The 20280-nt window shown below is 38.5% G+C and overlaps 1 protein-coding gene across 1 annotated transcript; it reads left to right on the top strand.

Moving 5' to 3' along the window:
- Positions 1-2346: 2346 nt before the first annotated feature.
- lpcat3 (lysophosphatidylcholine acyltransferase 3) lies at positions 2347-17855 on the top strand (the record flags this gene model as incomplete). The annotated part of the gene is made up of 13 exons (XM_083889192.1): positions 2347-2431; positions 5490-5597; positions 7627-7733; positions 8184-8277; positions 8372-8409; positions 9937-10115; positions 10252-10360; positions 10483-10569; positions 11117-11280; positions 13961-14108; positions 14367-14522; positions 16265-16408; positions 16501-17855. 12 exons carry the CDS (start codon positions 2347-2349, stop codon positions 16382-16384), a joined length of 1395 nt encoding a protein of 464 aa, XP_083745318.1. The 3' UTR covers positions 16385-16408; positions 16501-17855.
- Positions 17856-20280: the final 2425 nt, after the last annotated feature.

Genomic DNA, 20280 nt, shown 5'->3' on the forward strand with positions numbered 1-20280 from the left:
TATATACATATATATATATATATATGTATATATATATACATATATATATATGTATATATACATTTTTTTGTTGAGTTTATTGTTACGGCTGCTGTTGTAAATGTTTTAAAATGTTTTGTCGTGACAAGTTTTACACCATGACCAGACAGTATGTGTGAGAACAACTAGTGACGCCTGAGCAGCTATGGCACCTCTGAGGATTTGTTAGCTCTTTAGATATTTGTCTAGCAGGCTTCTCTTAAAGAGGAGCCCACCTTTGTTGTTCAAAAGAAAATATTACCTATGTTCTGTTTAATAACGCTATAATAAAAGCACACTTTTATTTGCGTATTTTCTGTTTGCACATTCACTTACATAAGTTATCTGAAAATATATGTAAAACAATTTGTATTTCATATCCCACGCATGTGTCAAAAATATAAAAAAAATTTGAATTACAAAGATATTGAACACTATATTATATATACATATATATATATGTATATATATGTATATATATATACATATATATATATATGTATATATACATTTTTTTGTTGAGTTTATTGTTACGACTGCTGTTGTAAATGTTTTAAAATGATTTGTTGTGACAAATTTTACACCATGACCAGACAGTATGTGCGCGAGCAACTAGTCACGCCTGAGCAGCCATTATGTTTTCAGGATTTGTTAGCTCTTTAGATATTTGTCTAGCAGGCTTCTCTTAAAGAGGAGCCCACCTTTGTTGTTCAAAAGAAAATATTATTTGTGTTGTATTATATAATACTTAACTAAAGAAAAAATTAATTGAGAGTTACAACTGTCTATGACATCTACTGCCGTTAGAGTTGTGTGCTATCATATCAGACAGAAGAAATCTAAGAAATACACCTATAAACTATAATATATTCTCCTGCTCATATCTTCAGGTTAAACTGAGCTACTTAAATGTATAATAAAAGCGCACTTTAATATATGTATTTTCTGTTTGCACATTCACTTACGTAAGTTATCTGTAAATATATGTAAAACGTTTTGTATTTCATAACACACACTTGTGTTGATAAGATAATTACAAAAAAATTGAATTACAAAGATATTGAACACTATATATGTATATATATATATATATATATATATATATATATATATATATTATTTTTGAGTTTATTGTTTATTTTTACGGTTGCTGTTGTAAATGTTTTAAAATGTTTTGTCTTGACAAATTTTACACCATGACCAGACAGTATGTGTGAGAACAACTAGTGACGCCTGAGCAGTTATGGAACCTCTGAGGATTTGTTAGCTCTTTAGATATTTGTCTAGCAGGCTTCTCTTAAAGAGGAGCCCACCTTTGTTGTTCAAAAAAAAAGGATTTTAACATGAGTTCTCTATCCACAGTCCATATGATCATAGTTATCTCAATCGTGAACAAAATGCATGTGATAACTGTCTGTAACATTTACTACTAGTTGTGGAGTTGTGCATCATATTGGACAGTTAAGTCAAGACTTTGAAGAACTCTAAGCAATACACACCTATAAACTATAATATTTTCTCCTGTTCATATCTTCATATAGAAGATAATGTATTCTGAGCTACTTAAAAGCACACTTTAATTTGTGTATTTTCTGTTTGCACATTCACTTACGTAAGTTATCTGTAAATATATGTAAAAAGTATTATTGTATTCTATTATTGTATTTCATAACGCACATGATTAAATCAGAAGTGTACAAAATGCATGTGGTAACTGTCTATAATATCTACTAAATGTTGAGTTGTGCGTTATCATATCAGACAGTCAAGTCAAGACTTTGAAGAAATCCAAGAAATATACACCTATAAACTGTGACATAATCTTCAGGTTAAACTGAGCTACTTAAATGTTTATAATAAAAGCACATGTTTGTATTGTTTCCCATGCCAATAAAGCCTCTTGAATTTAATAAATAGACAGACAGACAGACACAGACAGATAGATCACAGCCACAGGATTTGTGTGCTAGCCTGTTGTTCCCTTGTGTCGCCACATGAAAGCACACTTTCACACTTTAACGTCAGTTCTGTCCAATTTGCGACACATTATTTTATATCACACAGGAATTCTTTATCTTCTGCTTTGCTGCACTCTGTCGGTTATAGATACGCATTAGCCCCAATGATACAGCGTTGGCGGCGCGTTAGCAATGTAGCTAACTAAAGGAAACAAAGTACACAGTTACACTGTACAAGCGAGGGAGTCTGCGCGAACACGCGCGCGCGCGCTTCTGCACAAGCACGAGTACGAGCGCGCCGTGGCCGTGGGTCAGTCGACTTCACCGTACCGTCGCCGCGCTGTCAGACACATTTCCGCCCTCAAGAAAGATGGCGGCTCCCTTGATGGAGAAATTGTCGGAGTCGTTAGGTTCCCCGGAGCCAGCCGTTCGACTCATTTTATCCATTTTAGTCGGTGAGTTTCTCCTCGTGTCGTCACTTATTGTGTTCTAGCAGCCGAGGTTTTGCACCGTGACAGCTCTCACACCTGCGGGTAACTGTCACAGCTAACGTGACGGGTCACTCAGGTACCGACAGAGCTGTAGCTTAAGGCTTTAAAACCGTCGTGTTGCTCTGCTATGTTGTAAACACAGGTTTCTTCTTCTTCTTCTTTCTAGAGAAATGTGTGACTTATGTGTTAGATGAGCTTGTGGATGTGGTACACGCGTACACTCAGCTTTCACGTTTCTTGCTAATACATCAGCACCTTCTGCTAAAGTGATGCGGGTGAACCTGAATGAAGGTGTTGGTGTTTGGCTAGTTTTCACAGTGTGTACATGCAGAGAGGAGCACAATCTCTTTGCCCTCTCATTTACTACTTTCCCAAATGCTGGTGTGTTTACCAAACTACACACATTAGAATAACACACTCCTCCACCTACACCCCCTTCTCCTTCAGTGTGGTGTATTTGTTATTTCGTGGACTGTGGGATTTAGTGTACGAGAACTTGAATGGGAGACTAATAATGTTGGTGAAAGAAACAGACGATGGTGTTGGGGGAGGGCAAAGCTTTGTTATGGAGAAAAATGCTGCCAAAATATGCCTCCCACCATTTAGCCCTCATTACTTTGGGTGGAGGAGAGAGAATTTCAGTTGACTAGCTATTTACATTACTATTGTTTCACTGTAGGCTGTTTAACAGCTTTTCTTCCAGGTAAAGGGTGGGAATGACAGGCAGGGTGTTCTCTGAACTTTGCTCAGACACATGGACACATCTATTCTACTCTCTGTGTGCAGCCCCACTCAATACCATTCAATAGATTGTACAAGGTCTTTCACACCACGGTTTGATTGGCTGTGCTGAAACCCTTCAGTCAGCCTGTTGCATGGTCTTTGTCCCAGTTTAATATTGTGGTCACATAACTGCTGAATGTCAGCAAGAGAGCCTGAAATGACAGGAGGTTCCACTAGCATTTCCTCTTCTATACATAGGTTTGACATGAGGTTATTTGACCAGCCAACTGCTATGCTAGAGCAGCTGTATAGTATTCAATGGGTTACTTGAATACATTAGTACTTTGAAAAAAACTTAAAAAATATGCCACATATTCGCAGTTCAGTTACATAAGAAGCCTGCATTTGCCCCTGTATGCACATGGTCAGCCAGCTGCTTAGCCAAAGCAACCACATAGTATTCCACTGTGCGCTACGTCAATGCATTAGTATTAAAAATAAATAAAAATGTAAACATATCATCCACAGATCAATTTCACAACAGGCCTGCATTTGCCTGCATGATACCGTCTCATATATTAGTCCTAGTCGAGCTTTATTTTATCTTATAAAGGCTGGCGTTATTTTTGTTTTTTTAAATGTTCACATATGTGCACTAATGGGGGAAACAATGCATGTATTTGTATCTCAGTAATGTTGGCGTCAATCCTTTGCTCATCATGGAGACTAAAATTAAAATAACCTAGTTGCGTAATATGCGTAATAAAAAAAATATTTCAAAGCAAAAAGCACTACAAGCCAGTGTTACTCAACAAATATATGGTATTATTGTAATATACTGTACATTACTGCATATGAATTGTGTTGAGTTGCCCAGTAGAATATTTATATCAGCAGGATAGTGTACAGATTCAGTGGCGTGGCTCATTAAATCTACACTTGGTTGTTATGTTTCATTCACAGATAAAAAAAAAAAATACTTGCATCATGGGATCATAAATCTCTCTGTCCTGAGCTCCTCTCATTAGATGAGCACAAACCGATGCATTAGTTTCATACCTGACAGATGATCCAGGGAATCTCTTTTGACATTTGATAGCATCATCATTTTGGGATTTAAATATTTTATCGACTAAACAAGTAATAAGTAAACATTGATTATGAAAATAATTCTTAGTTGCAGTGAAAAACAATTGGGATCTATGATACATAATGAGCTGTATCCAGCTTGTATGACAACATTAGAACTTGTTATTGAGATTAACTCATTGAACGTTTGTCCAGTCATTTAAAGTAAACCAACAGACCCTGCTGAAAAGACAAACTCATGCCCTTGTTGGAGCATTAATATGTGATCCCTGATATCTAGTCATTTTTTCTTTACTGGTTCGTGGAAGGTCAATGTTTCAGAGTCTTGTTTCTCTTATCTACTCAGAAAAAGCTGATTGAGATGATGGAGTGTTTTGCCCCTTAGTCATTCTATCATCACTTCATATTCTCTGTGGAATGAGTCAAGAGTCGCATCACAAATTTATAATGTAAGATTTTTTGAAGGAGGTGTTTGTTGAGACAGCTAAGCTCCGCTCAATGACCCCACAGACCACTCTGTGGTCAAAAAGTAGAGGGACCCTGTCTGAGATCATGGAATAACTGAAGGGGAAAATGTGACAGGAGAGTGACATGCTGAATTTTTTGGGGGGAATTACCGCTTAGCAAATTGCCCACTTTTATATTTTAAAGTGGAAAGTACAATGTTGTGGTACCTCAGTGAGAAGCTCTGCAGCTCAAGTCTCATTGGGACGAGGGGAAAGGTGTTTATGAGACAGGTCTTTACGCTTTCTTATAGAGGCTATTTTAAACGTTATGTTGTTCATAAAAACAGATGCAAATGAGCACTGTAAGTAGGAAACAGTGGTGGTTCTGCATAGCATTGTTTCCAGGAAAAAAGAAGATTCTCTGATAAGGTGGTGCAGGAACCAGCCACTCTTTAAACTACTAGACCATTAGAAATACTAGTATAAATTAATAGCTAATGCAAAGTAGCACATTATGGGTTAATGAGTGAAGAAGTCAATCTGAAGCAGGTTATTCAGTGTAAGAATTAAATCTGTAGTCCAACTCAGGGCAGTTATCTGGACGGCATATTTAAAAGCAGTGCACACCAGTGGGGTTAATGTGTTGAAATGTGTGTGGCAACCATGTGTTTTTCCCTCCCCCACAAGGTCACTGTCAACACTGTAGGTAATGTTCCTGTTATGAATTTCTCTGATGTGTTTTTATTTCTCTGTGTCTCCTCCAGGTTATCCCTGTGCTCTGTTCTACAGACGCTACTTGTTCTACCAGTCTTCCACAGTTATTCATTTATTCCACACCTTCTCTGGACTGGCTCTAGCAGCATTCAACTTTGGTGAGATAAAGAGGAAGATTTGTGTTGTGTTTGTGAAGGAATGCAAAGGCATGAATGATCAATGAAACATTCGGCAACGCCCTCTATTTACACTGTTGAGGGTTCTTTTGTTGTACGGGGGATGTTTATGTAAACAAATTTTATCTTTAAATCTAGCGTTATTCACTAAACTCTATCTAACTCCGTATCCTTGAATGCATTTATTTTTCTAACTTTGACATTTCAAAGTATTAGCATTTGCACATAGTACACAAATAATGTAGGAAAGATCTACACACTGAGAGCTATTCAAGCAAATTAAATGATTCAGGCAGAATTAGCAAAATCTATATATTATGCCATACAGGCTAACATGCTTGTTCCAGCAACACCTTACACCATCACTTAAAGGTGCATTATGTAATAAATCTAAAGCAACTGGCCATAAAATCCTCCTAATATGTCACAGAGACTCAGGAATAATGTTCATATAACAAACTGAACTCACCAACAACAACAGTACAGACAAAATATTTGCATTAAAAAAAAACTTTTTGCAGACTGCAAATCATGTTTATGTTTTGAAATCATGTTTTGGCATGTGGCGCCACCTACCGCCGTCTACCAGTCATTGCAGTCAGTAGAGTCTCAGCTGCCGAGCAACCACGGGTTGCCAGTTACGTCAGAAAACGAAACCTAAAAGACCTCGGTATTTTGAATTTGAATGTAGTAACCGTTTTTTGGCCACATTCTTACATATGGCACCTTTAAGAGCACATTGACACAGTGACTGAAGGCATGTATGCTTCTCATTACCGTAACTCCAATACAAGATTCACCAGCGCGTCACATGTTTGTTAACGTTATCTTGGAAAAAGGGGCAGAAGCAGTCACTCACTCTTTTGACAATTCTACAGCCAGTAAAATCAAAATAAATCCAGATTATCATGATGTTCATAAGAAGGTTAAACTCCAGTTTGCTTGATCTGGGCTTGTTAGTTCAACTTTTAGAAATTGGACATACGTCTGACTAAAGACCCCTACGTGCTCCTCAAGAACCGAGACATTTGTTCTTTTTCTTGAGTTGGCAAGAACAACAACAACAACAAAGTTAGTTTTGGCCAGGACATTTCATACTTTACGAGAAACTCAAGTGCACAACTCCTTGCAAGTCAAAGGGAATGACAACATTTCTGCATTAACCACACCCACAATTTCTGGAAAATTTTGTCAAACGCCACACAAGAAAAGATAGAGAGTAGAGAATACTCTATGTATAGAGTATACATAAGCCTTTCCAAGTTTATTTCAAAAAGGTCCAATTTAGTGGAACTATTATACTTATTTCTAATATCATGTAAATGAACTGACTGATTCAATTGCCAGAATTAGACCTATTAAGTTGAAGAGTAATGCTGAAAACTACTGTGACAAGCTAAACGACTGGCAGGCAGATGAATCATCAACGACTTACTAGTCAAGTAACTTCTCACTTGAAGAGGAAGTAGATGTGTTTCTCTGCTGTAGGCAGGTACACAGGTTTGACCAGATTCATATCGAAAACTTATTTATATGCTTGTAGCCTGTTTTCTATTAGGATTTATACATATTAACTTATTATATTTCCTTCAATATAATATAAAAAAAACTTTGATAGAAATCTAAATAATCATGCAAAGTTATATAGATAGTCGGATGGAATGCATGGCACTTCCTGGTGGAACCGAGTGACAATCTAGACTTCACACTAACCGCTAACATTGATTTATTTCTCTTTTCTTTGTTCCACTGTGGCTTCACTTGGATTTTACAGCAGGTCTGTTGCTTTATCTCTCTCTCCTTGTGGAATATTTGTTTTTCCGGCTTTCTTTGAAAGCTCAGTTCAATTGGGATATTTATCATGTCTCTGCTTTGCCATTGTCTCATCACCTCTGCCAATGCTAAACTGTGGAGAAGGAGGAAAAGTGCTGTTGTCATTTCCAGACCTACAAGTCACGCTTGACTTCTCCCACCATCAACCCCACCCTTCCTCTGTCCATCTCTTTCCCAGGCCCTCAGCTTTATCACTCCGCAGTATGCATCCTTGTCCAGTTCCTGATGCTGAGGCTCATGGGAAGGACAGTAACAGCTGTCCTGAGCAGCTTTACCTTCCAAATGGTGAGCTGTTCTGGTCTATTTGTTCGTTCTCTTTCTCTATGCACCCAGACTTACCTATAGCAATGCCTCCCTGTTGTGCACTGTCTGACTTTTAATGCAGTGGCTCATGTGCTTCTACCCAGATTAACTGCACAGTTCTGTCTCAGATTTTTGCATCTGCAGGATGGAGTTTCCTTTATTTTCCTCGTCTGTGATTACACACTGCTAGCCTTGTGTATATAAAAGGGCGATTTACAATTAAAGCCAGTAATCATGTTATGATATATAGTCCCATGCTTCACATGCCCTTTGTTTTTGCAAAATTTTGCTCTTTTTTTTTACCCACACACTATAATAAATGTGGTGATGAAGACTTGTGTTTACATAGAAATGTGTTCACTAGATTTCCTGTGAATTTCCCGATGTAGTTATGTCTTTTGTTTAATTGTGTCCCTCCTCATCTTCCCACAGCTATACCTGCTGGCAGGGTATTACTTTACTGCAACAGGGGAGTATGACATCAAGTGGACGATGCCTCACTGTGTACTCATGCTTAAACTTGTGGGTAAGTGGACTCTGAAATCTCTTAATTTTGCTTAATATTGTTTTCTTGTTCTGTTTTATAGTTTCTCACAACAGTTGCATTTTCTGATTTACAGGTTTGTCATTTGATTTCTATGACGGCGGAAAGGAACCAGTGAGTAGATTGACCTCTTGACCTTTGCCTGATTGATCATTTGTTAATATATTGATGTAATTTGCCATTGTTTGAGTTTTGCTCATGTTTAATCTTTGTTTTATCTAGTGCTTGTGATTTTTTTCTTTTCTTTTACAGCTACACTCGGTTACTAAATACAAACATGTCACCTGAGTAAATAATCAGTTTACTATTTACTGGCATGACAACAGTTAGGAGGCATTCACCCAACAATAGCACAATCAAGTGTTAAGTGATATGCAAACAGCTGCAGGGCAGGGCAGTGCGCAAATGCATTGTTTTTCAGTTTTTTCAGCAAAACAGTTTTTTTTATATAGTAAAAGAATAGAAGAGATGTCTTTTTCAATGTTTCTCAAAATGGGAGTTGGACAGTGCGTCAGATAATTCATTGTCAGAAAGCAATAACTAGTAATCTTCACCAACGTTTTATTTTGAAAAGATACTCGATGATTGTTCTTCATATTCTATACCATATTCTATAGTATAGACCCTGCATAGATACAGGGTATGTTACCATGCCAACATAGCTATTCGGTACATTGACCATAAAGCAGCTTTTTTTTTTTTTTTTAACCTTGATTCAAACACAAACCATAACATATTAACTACAGCAAGGTCAATTAAACAAGCAAATGCTTTGTTGAAAAACAAACAATACTAAGTTGCAGCACAGGAAAAGGAAAACACCCAGCAGGCGAACTCAACAGGACTGGACACATGTCCTCCCAGAGCACAGTGTGAAATTAAACTAAACAAAATGAACCGAAAAACAGGAACACTGTGGCTCCTCAAAGCAACCGTTTAATAACAGCAATTTAACAAAGAGCTTTTTTGCTGCAGAATCCATAGTCTACTTTTCTCTGCTTTTTCCAGTGCTTAGCCTCTGTCAGCTTAGACCGTCTCTGTCTGCTAAAGGGACAAGAGCAGGAAAACACAGGACAAAACAAAACACAAGATAAAGCTAGCAAAGTTCTTACATAAGAGGATTTGCGTTGTAAACTTTAATGGAAATTGAATTCAGAACCTGTTACCAGCCACAGTATAGTCTGGCTTTGTCATTTGTAACATTGCACCACACAATAGCAGAATCCAGCCATATAGTTGGATTCTGAGAAAGATGGCAGTGTAAAATGTACAGCATATGTATAATGACTGTACTCATATTGTCTTAAGTGTAATAGCCTCTTTTGTTGCTTTATTCTCATTCTGTTTTGTCTTTTTTTTTCTCTACGAAAAAATCCCATTTGTCTCCTTTATATGAACAATTCAAATAATCTGGCCACTTCACTACACAGTTGCAGTTCATATTTTACTGCCTGCAGTTGAATTCCAGTTAATGAGTATTTAGTGTACTCTCATTTGGTTTATGATCATTGTAGATTTTTTTTTGTAACTGGATCCATCCTGAGCTCATTACAGTTTTTTCGAAAATGCATTCCCTTCTCCTATTTGTGTATGCTTGCTTCCCACATTGCTTTCACTCATATTTATCTTTCATTGCACTAGTCCCAGTTGAGTGCAGACCAGAAGAAAGCAGCCCTGCCGTCTGTACCCTCTCTGCTCGAGGTCCTCGGCTTTTCCTACTTCTATGGAGGCTTTTTGGTGGGGCCCCAGTTTACACTACGAAGCTACCAGATGCTGGTGGCAGGGGAACTCACCGACTGCCCTGGAAAGCCTCCAAACAGGTACAAGAGTGGGAAACTTGGTGGTGACGATGACAAAAATGTGTCTGAAAAACAAGACAGTTACAGTGTTGCAGCTTTGCAGTTGGCACTAACATTAATACTTTCTCCTCTCTCACCCATCATCTATATTTTTCAGTATTATACCTGCTATGAAGAGGTTTGCTCTGGGGTTTATCTTCCTGGTCATATATGCAATATTTGGCCCTCATTACCCAGACAGCTACTACTTAACAGATGAGTATGAGGTGAGAAAGACGCAGACATATATTCGGATTGTGAACTCTTACATATTTCAACTTTACACATGTGAAGACCTAATGATGTCTGTTTCATCAACTAAAAACTGTGAAACTGCTCTTCTCCACAGGCTCAGCCATTCTGGTATCGCTGTGTGTTTATTCTGCTTTGGGCTAAAGTCAATTTGTATAAATATGTCAGCTGCTGGGTCATAGCAGTAAGTATATTCACGTAATATTTCAAATTGTGCATGAAGTGGTGTTGAGACTCGATGGCAAACATCTACTGATTTGGTGCCTGAAATTATATACAATGTATGCTGGGCAACAATTCAATAACTATATATTGGTACATGGTTCTCTTCAATGTCGGAGGTTAAAAAAAATATCAATTTAATGTTTATGCATCGTGCGAATACATGTTGAGACAAAACACATAATTGATAAATCTTTCCTTTGCAAAACCAAATCTTTAATTATCTGACGTTTTATATTAGTTGATAGTTATTTATCAACTTATTTAAAATGTTATTATTGTGATGTCATGTTACCCAGCTCTATATGAAACTGCATTAATAAACAGTCAATGTTGAGGTGAACATTAAGAATAACAACTGCCAACTTCTGCCCTTTACATAGTTTTGTTCACTCATGTGCCGATGATGTCATTTTTGTGCAGCACACCTGGATCATCAGTTTATCCGATTCATGGTGCGATATGACACGAGCAACGAGTGAAACTGCTGCGTCCTCTGTGTGTTACAGGAGGGCGTGTGTATACTCTCTGGCATGGGCTACAACGGTGTTGTGGATGGGCAGCACCAGTGGGACGCTTGTGCCAATATGAAGGTGTGGCTCTTTGAAACCACGCCGCTCTTTGGAGGAACCATTTCGTCTTTTAACATCAACACAAACGCATGGGCTGCCAGGTAAGTGTGGAGCATGAAATCTGTGAGCTCGTGTTAAATATTAATTGGATGACGACAGTCGGGCTGAGGTTAAGACGGTTCAATCCATCATCCACACGACCTCTATCTACAGTTAGTTGTCGGACAAGAGTCGTCGCAGGGAGGAGGAGTTTGTGGTTTCAAGGCAAATATTGACAGTCAACTGTCAACAGATTAAATGAATGAAATTCTTTGCACATGTGACACCATTTGATGCTGACCACACTGCTCAAAGCTATTTATTTAACAGTATATTACATGGTGAAATGCATCAGCTACTTAAGCTGATTTTTAGTTTCTACAGTTCAAAACCGCACAGATTTAAATGGACATAATAGTGACTGGCGAGTGGAAATGTGAAAAGCCCGTCAACCTGTAGATAATGAAGAAAATTAGGACTTTACTAATAGATGATATTATACTCTATGGCAGTGTTTCCGGACCTTGGTCCTCCAGTAACACTGCGCTGCATGTTTTAGGCTACGTTTACACTAGCTGCATATTTTTAAAAATGGATATTTTCTTCCCTCCGTTTTCCAAAATAACTTTGTGCACACATCATCGTTTTCAAAAAAGTTTCCATTTATATTAACCCGCATAAACAACAGTAACTATACAAGTGACAGCAGCGATGATCGCGAAATCCTAAAATTGTTACGCCACTCCTCCGGGAAAATAACCTCATTCTCAAAGTTCTCCCACCAGACAGCAGTCCGCCAAGGTCGGACCCAAAACTGACGATGCTGACATCACCTCCGAGCCCAAATCCGTTTCTGCTCCTCTACGTAATATAGGAGCTGTATTTGCAAATGCAAACATGTAAAAATGATCATAACCAAATGTAAAAAGGTCGCATTTTTGGAGCGTAAATTGCCTCAAACTTTGTTTTCTCCGTTTTTCTCAGTTTACATGCAAACGCGAAAACGGAGTTCTCCAAAATCTCCACTTTTGCCGGAGTTGTTAGAAAGAATCGTTTTCAGAGGCGAAATCGCCGTTTGTGTGTAAACGAAAGGCACAAACGCAGGGGAAAGTCTCCGTTTTTAAAAATACCCGCGCTAGTGTAAACGTAGCCTTAAATGTTGCCCTGTTGCCAACACACCTGATTTAAATGGACAGCTCGTTATCAGGCTTCTGCAGAGCTTGTTGGCGAGCTGTTCATCTGAATCAGGTGTGTTGGAGCAACATCTAAAACATGGAGGGCAGTGTTCCCTGAGGACCAGGGTCGGGAAACACTGCTGTATGGTTGGTCAGTGGAGGGATTTGTGGCCTTTGGCCAAAACAGACCTTGACATTTAATGAAATGCTCTCAAGGTTTGACCTACGCAAAAAGGTGCTATTTTTAGTCACACGTGTGCCACTTCTGAGGTTCAGTTCTCTTGACACACATTTAAGCAGCTTAGTAAAAAGAGGTGCAGGTAATACTATGATAGAATGTACTGTATTTAATAAATCTGACTGGAGGCTTAGTTTGAATTATGTTTGTCTAAGGTATTTAAATCCTCTCACAACACACCGCTTGTAATTCATATCCAGTTAAACGGGTAATGTGCTAATTCTCCAGTCAGATAGTGTAACACATGCAGATGAGAAGAAAAGGGCAGAGCTGAATGACTTGATTGAAATAAAGCCAGTCTAACCTCATACAAGGAAAATGATGTGGCAAATAACGACAGTCGTGCACTCTTGCTGATGTATGTATCAACAGTTTTTTCATCTTTTTGAAGTAGCAGGAGATACAGCACACATGCTTCAGCTGTGTCATAATTAATTGTATTCCAGACTGCTTCTCTTTTGGATACGTAGCATAAACATTATCTCAGGAGTGATTTAGGAAAATTCTCAGAGCAACTATTACTGTAGATGGGGTGTGTGATTGAACTTAGTGACAGGTATGATGTATTCTTTTAAAACATGTAACTGAAGGATACAAATCTTATGGTAGTAATTCAACATTTTGGACGCCAACTGTTGTAAAACACCAAATAAGTATCTAAAAATCTAAAACTTGCAGATGATTGGCATAAAATAAATGGTGAACCTGATAGGCAATCATTTAGTTTAGCATTTGATGTCTATTAACAAATGTTGCATTCACTGTAAATCGTAATTTAAAAGACTTGCTTGCACCGTATCTTGTTCAGCTTTTTTCTCTTAACAATAGGAGTTCTTTTAAGGGCAAATAGCTTGTAAATAAAATTATTTTAAACAAGTCTAATATTTGATTTGCATGTCAGCCATTTGGTTTTTAATTTAAAAGCATCTTGATAACGTGTGTGTAGAAGGTGCAGGTTTAGATGACGTTAAAAGCTCACTGAGGTTGTAAAACTATTTCTTTTTGTGCTTCACATACTTTATCTCGCTGGCCTTGCTCTTTAGAGCTAATGCCGTAACTTGCAATCAGTGTGCTGAAAGGGAGAAACGCTGGTATGTGGACTGAAAACACGCTCTGCACCAAAAATTGGATTAATAAATAGACATGTAAAATTGAGATATTTTAATAGAATCACAGTTGCTATGCAACAATGAGGTCCAGGTGTGTGGTTGCCTTGTGGACAGTGATAGCTGACTCATTATGCATTTCTCACCACCCTTGTCTAAGTTTTTAGTGAAAAGAAAAAAAGTCTCCATTGATATTTTTTTTTTCTACCATGTGTCTTTTCAGACATGTCTTCAAGCGGTTGAAGTTCCTTGGCAATAAGACTCTGTCTCACGTGGCCACGCTGTTGTTTCTGACGATCTGGCACGGCCTTCACTCCGGTTACATCATGTGCTTCTCCATGGAATTCTTTATCATCACTGTAGAGAGACAGGTACAGTGCAGTGGTGACGAGTGACGCAATAGTAATTATGCTCTCAAACATTTCTTTCAGGAGGTGGCGAGTGTGTTATTAAATGACTTAACACTGTTGAACAAACCCTTCCATGGCTGAATGCACTAATTATATATTGATAGAGTCACAAATTGGCATCATTTTAGAAGGTGATATTTTTGTTCTGTTACTATAATCATTGTGTGTTTGTGTTTGTGTTTGTGTTTGTGTGTGTGTGTGTGTTTGTGTTTGTGGCAGGCCCACGCACTGGTGCGGGACAGTCCCTTGTTGACGAAGCTGGCCAACAGCCCTCTCTACCCTCTCATCTATGTAGTCCAGCAGTTTGTACACTGGCTCTTCATGGGCTACCCCCTAGTGCCATTCTGCCTCTTCACCTATGACAAATGGCTCAAGGTAAAGGACACATTACACTTCTACGACTGCGCAATGCGTTATCCGTCTGCGTAACCACGGAGACCCCTCGAGCCTTCATACTTCTCCGTCGTGGTGACGGATACGCACTAGTAGGGGTCGCTACGCAAGGTTATTACAGTGAGCAATGAAGTCCGAGAGAGAAAGACTGTTGTTGTTGTGGCCGTTTCTCACTTTTCTGTGTCCCGGAACGCAGTTTTAAGGTAATTTGAGGCGAGAAATTGGCCATTTAGAGTCTAAACATGTGCTGTGTGTGTTAAGATATGACGTATTTATAGTTTGGCAGCGACGTTGTCGGCGGTGATCAGCTCCACCTCTGTGGACTCTGTGCGCACTGTGGTCGGCACAGAGCAGCTTAGCTCAGCCTGTCCTGAGGACCAATCGCAGCTCTTGCCGTCTCCGTTGTCCCTTGACAGAGTGACGGACACTTAAAAAATATTTAGTGCAGTCGGAGACGACGCAGAGGCTCTCCGACAGGCTCTCCGTCACCGCAGAGGACTCTGCGTAACTAACGTAGAGCACTTTACGCAGTAGTATAAATTGGGCTCAACACCGGAACTCTACCGTTAAGAGTCACAGGATAGATGTGGTCGTGCTCTCTTCTTCACTAATCTTTTGAATGTCAACGTTGAGTGACAAGACTTGAGACACTCGCTCTGATGAAGGAAAAAACAAAATGTTTGTCGAACATGCTGTTTCAAATGCCTTGGAGACTATGAAATACGATTCAGGGGCTTGATTCTTCGAAATACAAACACGTTAAGCCCAGGACGAACTGTTGATATGGTCGGTTGAAAGCAAAGGGCGACCACCAACTGCAACCCTGCCTCAGTTGGCATGTAAAAATAATAGCAGTCGCACAAACTGCATCAACGAGCAACAAGCATGTATGTTACTACTTTCTGTTTTTAGTAGATTTAGTAGAATAGATTGTTTACATGGATCAGACTCCAAACCAGGAAGTCATGATCAGATCCAGTGTTAATGTGACACATATCAGCACATGCCAGCCCTCTCTTGAAATTGAGTGAAATTGCGTTTCAGATGAGTCAGATTATTTGTGCCCTTTTAAACGCGGCTATTAAAAAGGGGAATTGAAAGAAGTATGCGGCGGTGGGCGGTTGGTCATCACACAGACGGATTGACTCGTGATACCACAGTGGCGTCTTGTCATAGATGTTTTTTTTTATAGCAAAAATGTCCAAATTACATGAGGAACTCAAAGGAGTTTATATATCCAAATATATATGAGGTACTTGTGTGCCATTTTGGCCTAGAGTCCTTTGCTTGCTTCGTCATTTCCGTGCCTCTCATCTCTCTTAACAGCGAAATGCTGATTCAACATACTGAATCAGCCGTAAAGCTGCCAACAAGAGCAGATGGTCAATGATGAGGCCTATAGATGACCGTCGATGGCCAACCGTTGGTGCAGTGAGTCCAGGGCTTTAGATGATGATTGGCAACATGGGATTTCTCCACGATCGTAATGACAAGTTAATGAGCGGACAATGTAGAGCTCAAACACGTATCCACGAGTGTGGATTTAAAAAACAAAGCAATGGCTTCATCCCCTGAACGAAGTGTGTGTCTCATAGTATCACATCATTGAATTGGAACACAGAGAGTTTGCGAATGTGTCAGGGAATGGTAATTGGAATTCATTTGTTATGATCTGAAAGGATGATCTTAATTCACCTGTTGTGTCATGTGTTTTTTTTTTCCAGGTGTATTCGTCTGTGTATTTCTGTGGTCATGCATTCTTCCTCCTAGCCTATTTAATCATGCCATACCTCCGTAAGGCGCTGGTGCCTAAGAAAGAACTGAGCCCGAAAAAACAGGAGTAAACCTGGGTACTAAGGCTTGGCGTGGTAAGCAGGTGCAGCCCTGATTCACCTTTTCTGTTCACTTAATAATGTTGTGTTATAGACAGATGTGCAGTAATGACTGCTTCTCCTTCCAGGTCGGTCTAAGGCTAAATATCCACTGAAGGGAACTGTGACTTTCAAGGAGAAGAACGGAAAATATTATAAGGCCTTTAGTAATATATAAATATATGTTCATGTAAAAATAAATTTCTATATATTTTTGTGTTGTAAACAGGAAGGTGTTTTTATAAACATTCAGTGAAATGTTTACAGGAAATTACCATCGTGCCACGTGGGGTAATTGTGAGCCAATCAGGGGTGATTTCCTGTTTGTTAAATCTTCTGTTTTTTTTTGTGTTTCATTTTGAAGACATGTGAGACGTGTACACAACTTGAGACTTACATGCTGTCGACACACAATTGCACTCACCGTACATGAGTCCAGAGTCGGTCACTGACTCTGCGCTTTACGTTTCATTTCTGTCTCACCTGCGTTCAGCAGCGCCCTCTGCAGGAAGCTGAAGCACGGCGCCGGCGCGTGGCATTTTCTGTTGTTCGAAACACATCATGCATCCAGCTTTCTGCACATGAAAATAATAATAACGAGGGGTTTTCTTGAAAATGGCTGCCAGTGGTTACACAAGCACTGTAAATCACACACTGTACATTAACACCGACTCCAAATGGCCTTGTATTATTGAATGTTTTTACAGTACATTTGTCCTGGTTTTAATTTGATTTGTGATTGGAAAAAAAAAAGAAGATTTTATAGAGTTTTAACAGCTTTTATGATAAAAGAAAAACATTTTGTAGCTTTGGATAAGATTTTTGTGAATGGATATGCATTGCTCCCTGCCTTTTCCCACATTTGATGGTTTAGTTGTTTTTCTTGCCATACGTGTTCTCCCTCCGCTCGGTGTCAGCCACTCCTCCGTCTCGTCTGTCCGTTGAGACAACTCTGAAATGCACAAATGTCAAAGGTCGTAATTCCATAGAGTCTTGCTCACAACCTAACAACTACAACGTCACTACAGTTAATTCTTCAGACCGTCCGCTGGTTTGTTTTAATTGAGAACTGGAAGCAAAACGAACAAATAAAATAGAAACGAAGGGGGAGATGATCCACTTTTGTGTTTGATTTCACAGTTTCACCTGTTCTATAATTTAAAAGAATCAAAAGTAGAAGCATCCCATTCCATCCCTGGAATGACTCCTTATTTTTATTTCATCTGTATTGAGTGGGTGGGCTGGATTTTTCAGTGATGTGCTGGAGGACCTGCTCAGACAGGATGACCCCCCCCCCCCCCTCTGTAGCAACAGTCCAGATTTTAATAATATTTATACAAGACATGGGGATGATTATTAATTAATGTGAAATGCTCTTTCAAGAGACTACTTTTTGCCTTATTCCTACCAAATGTACAAAGGAAAAGAAAATCTGAAAATATTGAATGGGGGTTGATTTTTTTTTTCCCAATACGCTTTTATAAATTCATTAAAATGCTGCATTTCAAGCAAGGACTCTGTGGTTTGTGTGGACTCGTTTGTGCTGCTTTCTTACAAATACATGGAAGGATGCATGTATAAATAAATACATAGAAGGAGCAGCAGTCCTCATGGACCAAAGGCTGCTCTCTGAGACAGAACCTCGGTTGTGAGGCCCTGGTTACAGATTGCAGTAACGTGGATTGTGGTCTGGTGTTATCTGGTTATTGATAAGGTTTTGGTGACGCTGTCCTATCAATAATAGTTATGCAAACGTGTGTGTGTGTGTGTAGGCATTCCTTTTTTGTCTTGTCAGGACCAGTAGTCCTCACAGAGACCAAAGCCTGGTGCTAATGAAGCGCTCTTAAATCACATGCCAAGGGCTGGCTCACCAATAGTGTGTGGAGAAGAAATAACATTTTAACATATTAAAGAAATCTAGATATTATTAGATATACTGTATATATCTGACTAGTGTTTTTCTCAGGTTATTTGGTTTTATTTTGGAGTTGAAGATTTGCTCATTCAGTGCACATCTGTTTTAAAGTTTTAAAAACCAGAGTCATTAAACTGGTTTATTGTTTAATAACTGTAAACACCACACTTAGTGCTTCACTTTGAATACGAATGTGCAGATTAACCCTTTAAGGTGCTACTCAACCATTTGGTCGACCACACTTTAAGTCACTATATCTCATTGAAAAATGCATCAAGCTGAACTCACTAACACTAAATTAATGTGACTTGTTCTGAATGTTGTACTTTATGAATTATTCAAACCAGGTTTATTATGAACAGTCATCTCAACCGTTTGGTAGAGGCCTGTATCTGAAATACTGTAGGGTCTAATTAAAAAAAAAAAAATATATATATATATATATATATATATATTGACTGTTGTTATTGTTATCATAAGTAAATAAAATAAAATAATAAAAGATGCAAAGAAATCATTTTTCCTTTGCTTTTTTCTTGGTGTGTACCTTAAAGGGTTAATACTTAGGCTACACTGAGGTGGTGGGAGGGGGACTCCACATCAAATTCATCTTAGGGCCCCCAGAAAGGCTTGGGCCGGCACTGCAGTGCGAGTTAAGGCGTTCATCATATTGTATTAAGGTTAGGGTCAGGCATTAAGTGGTTAAAGTTAAAGCTGATGATGAGGCTTTGTTAGGCTGCTCTAATGAATGGAATAGACGAGCTGTGCTAAACTGACCAGAGACTTTTTCTGAGGCTGAAAGTGAGGATTAATGTGTGACTTGTGATTAGGTCAGGGATTAGGTTTGGGGTTGGCTGTCCACGTGAATGGAGGTCAATGGAGCATGTGTGTGTGTGTGTGTGTGTGTGTGTGTGTTCTTGTACTTGCGCCATACTGAGGACCAGTGAGGGTTTTTAACCAACAAAGTGAGGACATTTTTACGGAGTGAGGACATTTTGGTCGGTCCTCACTTTGTTTTCATTGAAATCATTGAAAAAAAATTCAAATTTTGGACGACATAGTATAGTATGACTTTTCTGTCAAATTTTGGACCACACATTTTGCGTCAAATTTTTTTTCAAATTTTGGACCAAACATCTTGGGTCCAATTTTTTTTTCCAAATTTTTGACCAAAAATTTTGCGTCGATTTTTTTTTCAATTTTTTGACCAAACATTTTGGGTCCAATTTTTTTTTCAATGTTGGACCAAAAATCTTGCATCAATTTTTTTTTCAAATTTTGGACCAAATATTTTGGGTCAAATTTTTTTTTTTCAAATTTTGGACCAAAAATTTTGTGTCAATTTTTTTTCAAATTTTGGACCAAACATTTTGGGTAAAAAATTTTTTTTCCAATTTTGGACCAAACATTTTGGGTAAATTTTTTTTTTTCACATTTTGGACCAAAAATTTTGCATCAATTTTTTTTCCAAATTTTGGACCAACAATTTTGGGTCAAATTTTTTCAAATTTTGGATGACAGTATAGTATGACGTTTTTGTCAAATTTTGGGGCAAATTTTTTTTTCAAATTTTGGACCAAACATTTTGGGTCAAATTTTAGTAGATGTCATTCATGAAGTAGATATTTGTAATTGTGTTGATTTATAAAGTGGAAATGCTGGTCCTCACTTTGTCAGCTCTTTTACCCGGTCCTCAGTATGCAGCAAGTACAAGAATGTGTGTTCTTGTATGGGTATCTTTGAGGACCAAAAACATAGAAACCATATGGCTGAGATCTCAAACTTACCCCACCCCTTAATATCAGCTTATAATGAGAAGTTTTCCACAATCACTTCCTCCACCTGTAATTATTATAATAATACGACTACATGTTTGTTTCGCCACCTTTCTTTCCTTACACTCAAGGTCAAGAATAAAAGAAAAGACAATAAAATTGGATGGTGCACAGAATAT

The sequence above is a fragment of the Microchirus variegatus genome (genome assembly GCF_963457635.1).
Source record: "Microchirus variegatus genome assembly, chromosome: 1".
In the NCBI taxonomy this organism is placed as follows: Eukaryota; Metazoa; Chordata; class Actinopteri; order Pleuronectiformes; family Soleidae; genus Microchirus; species Microchirus variegatus.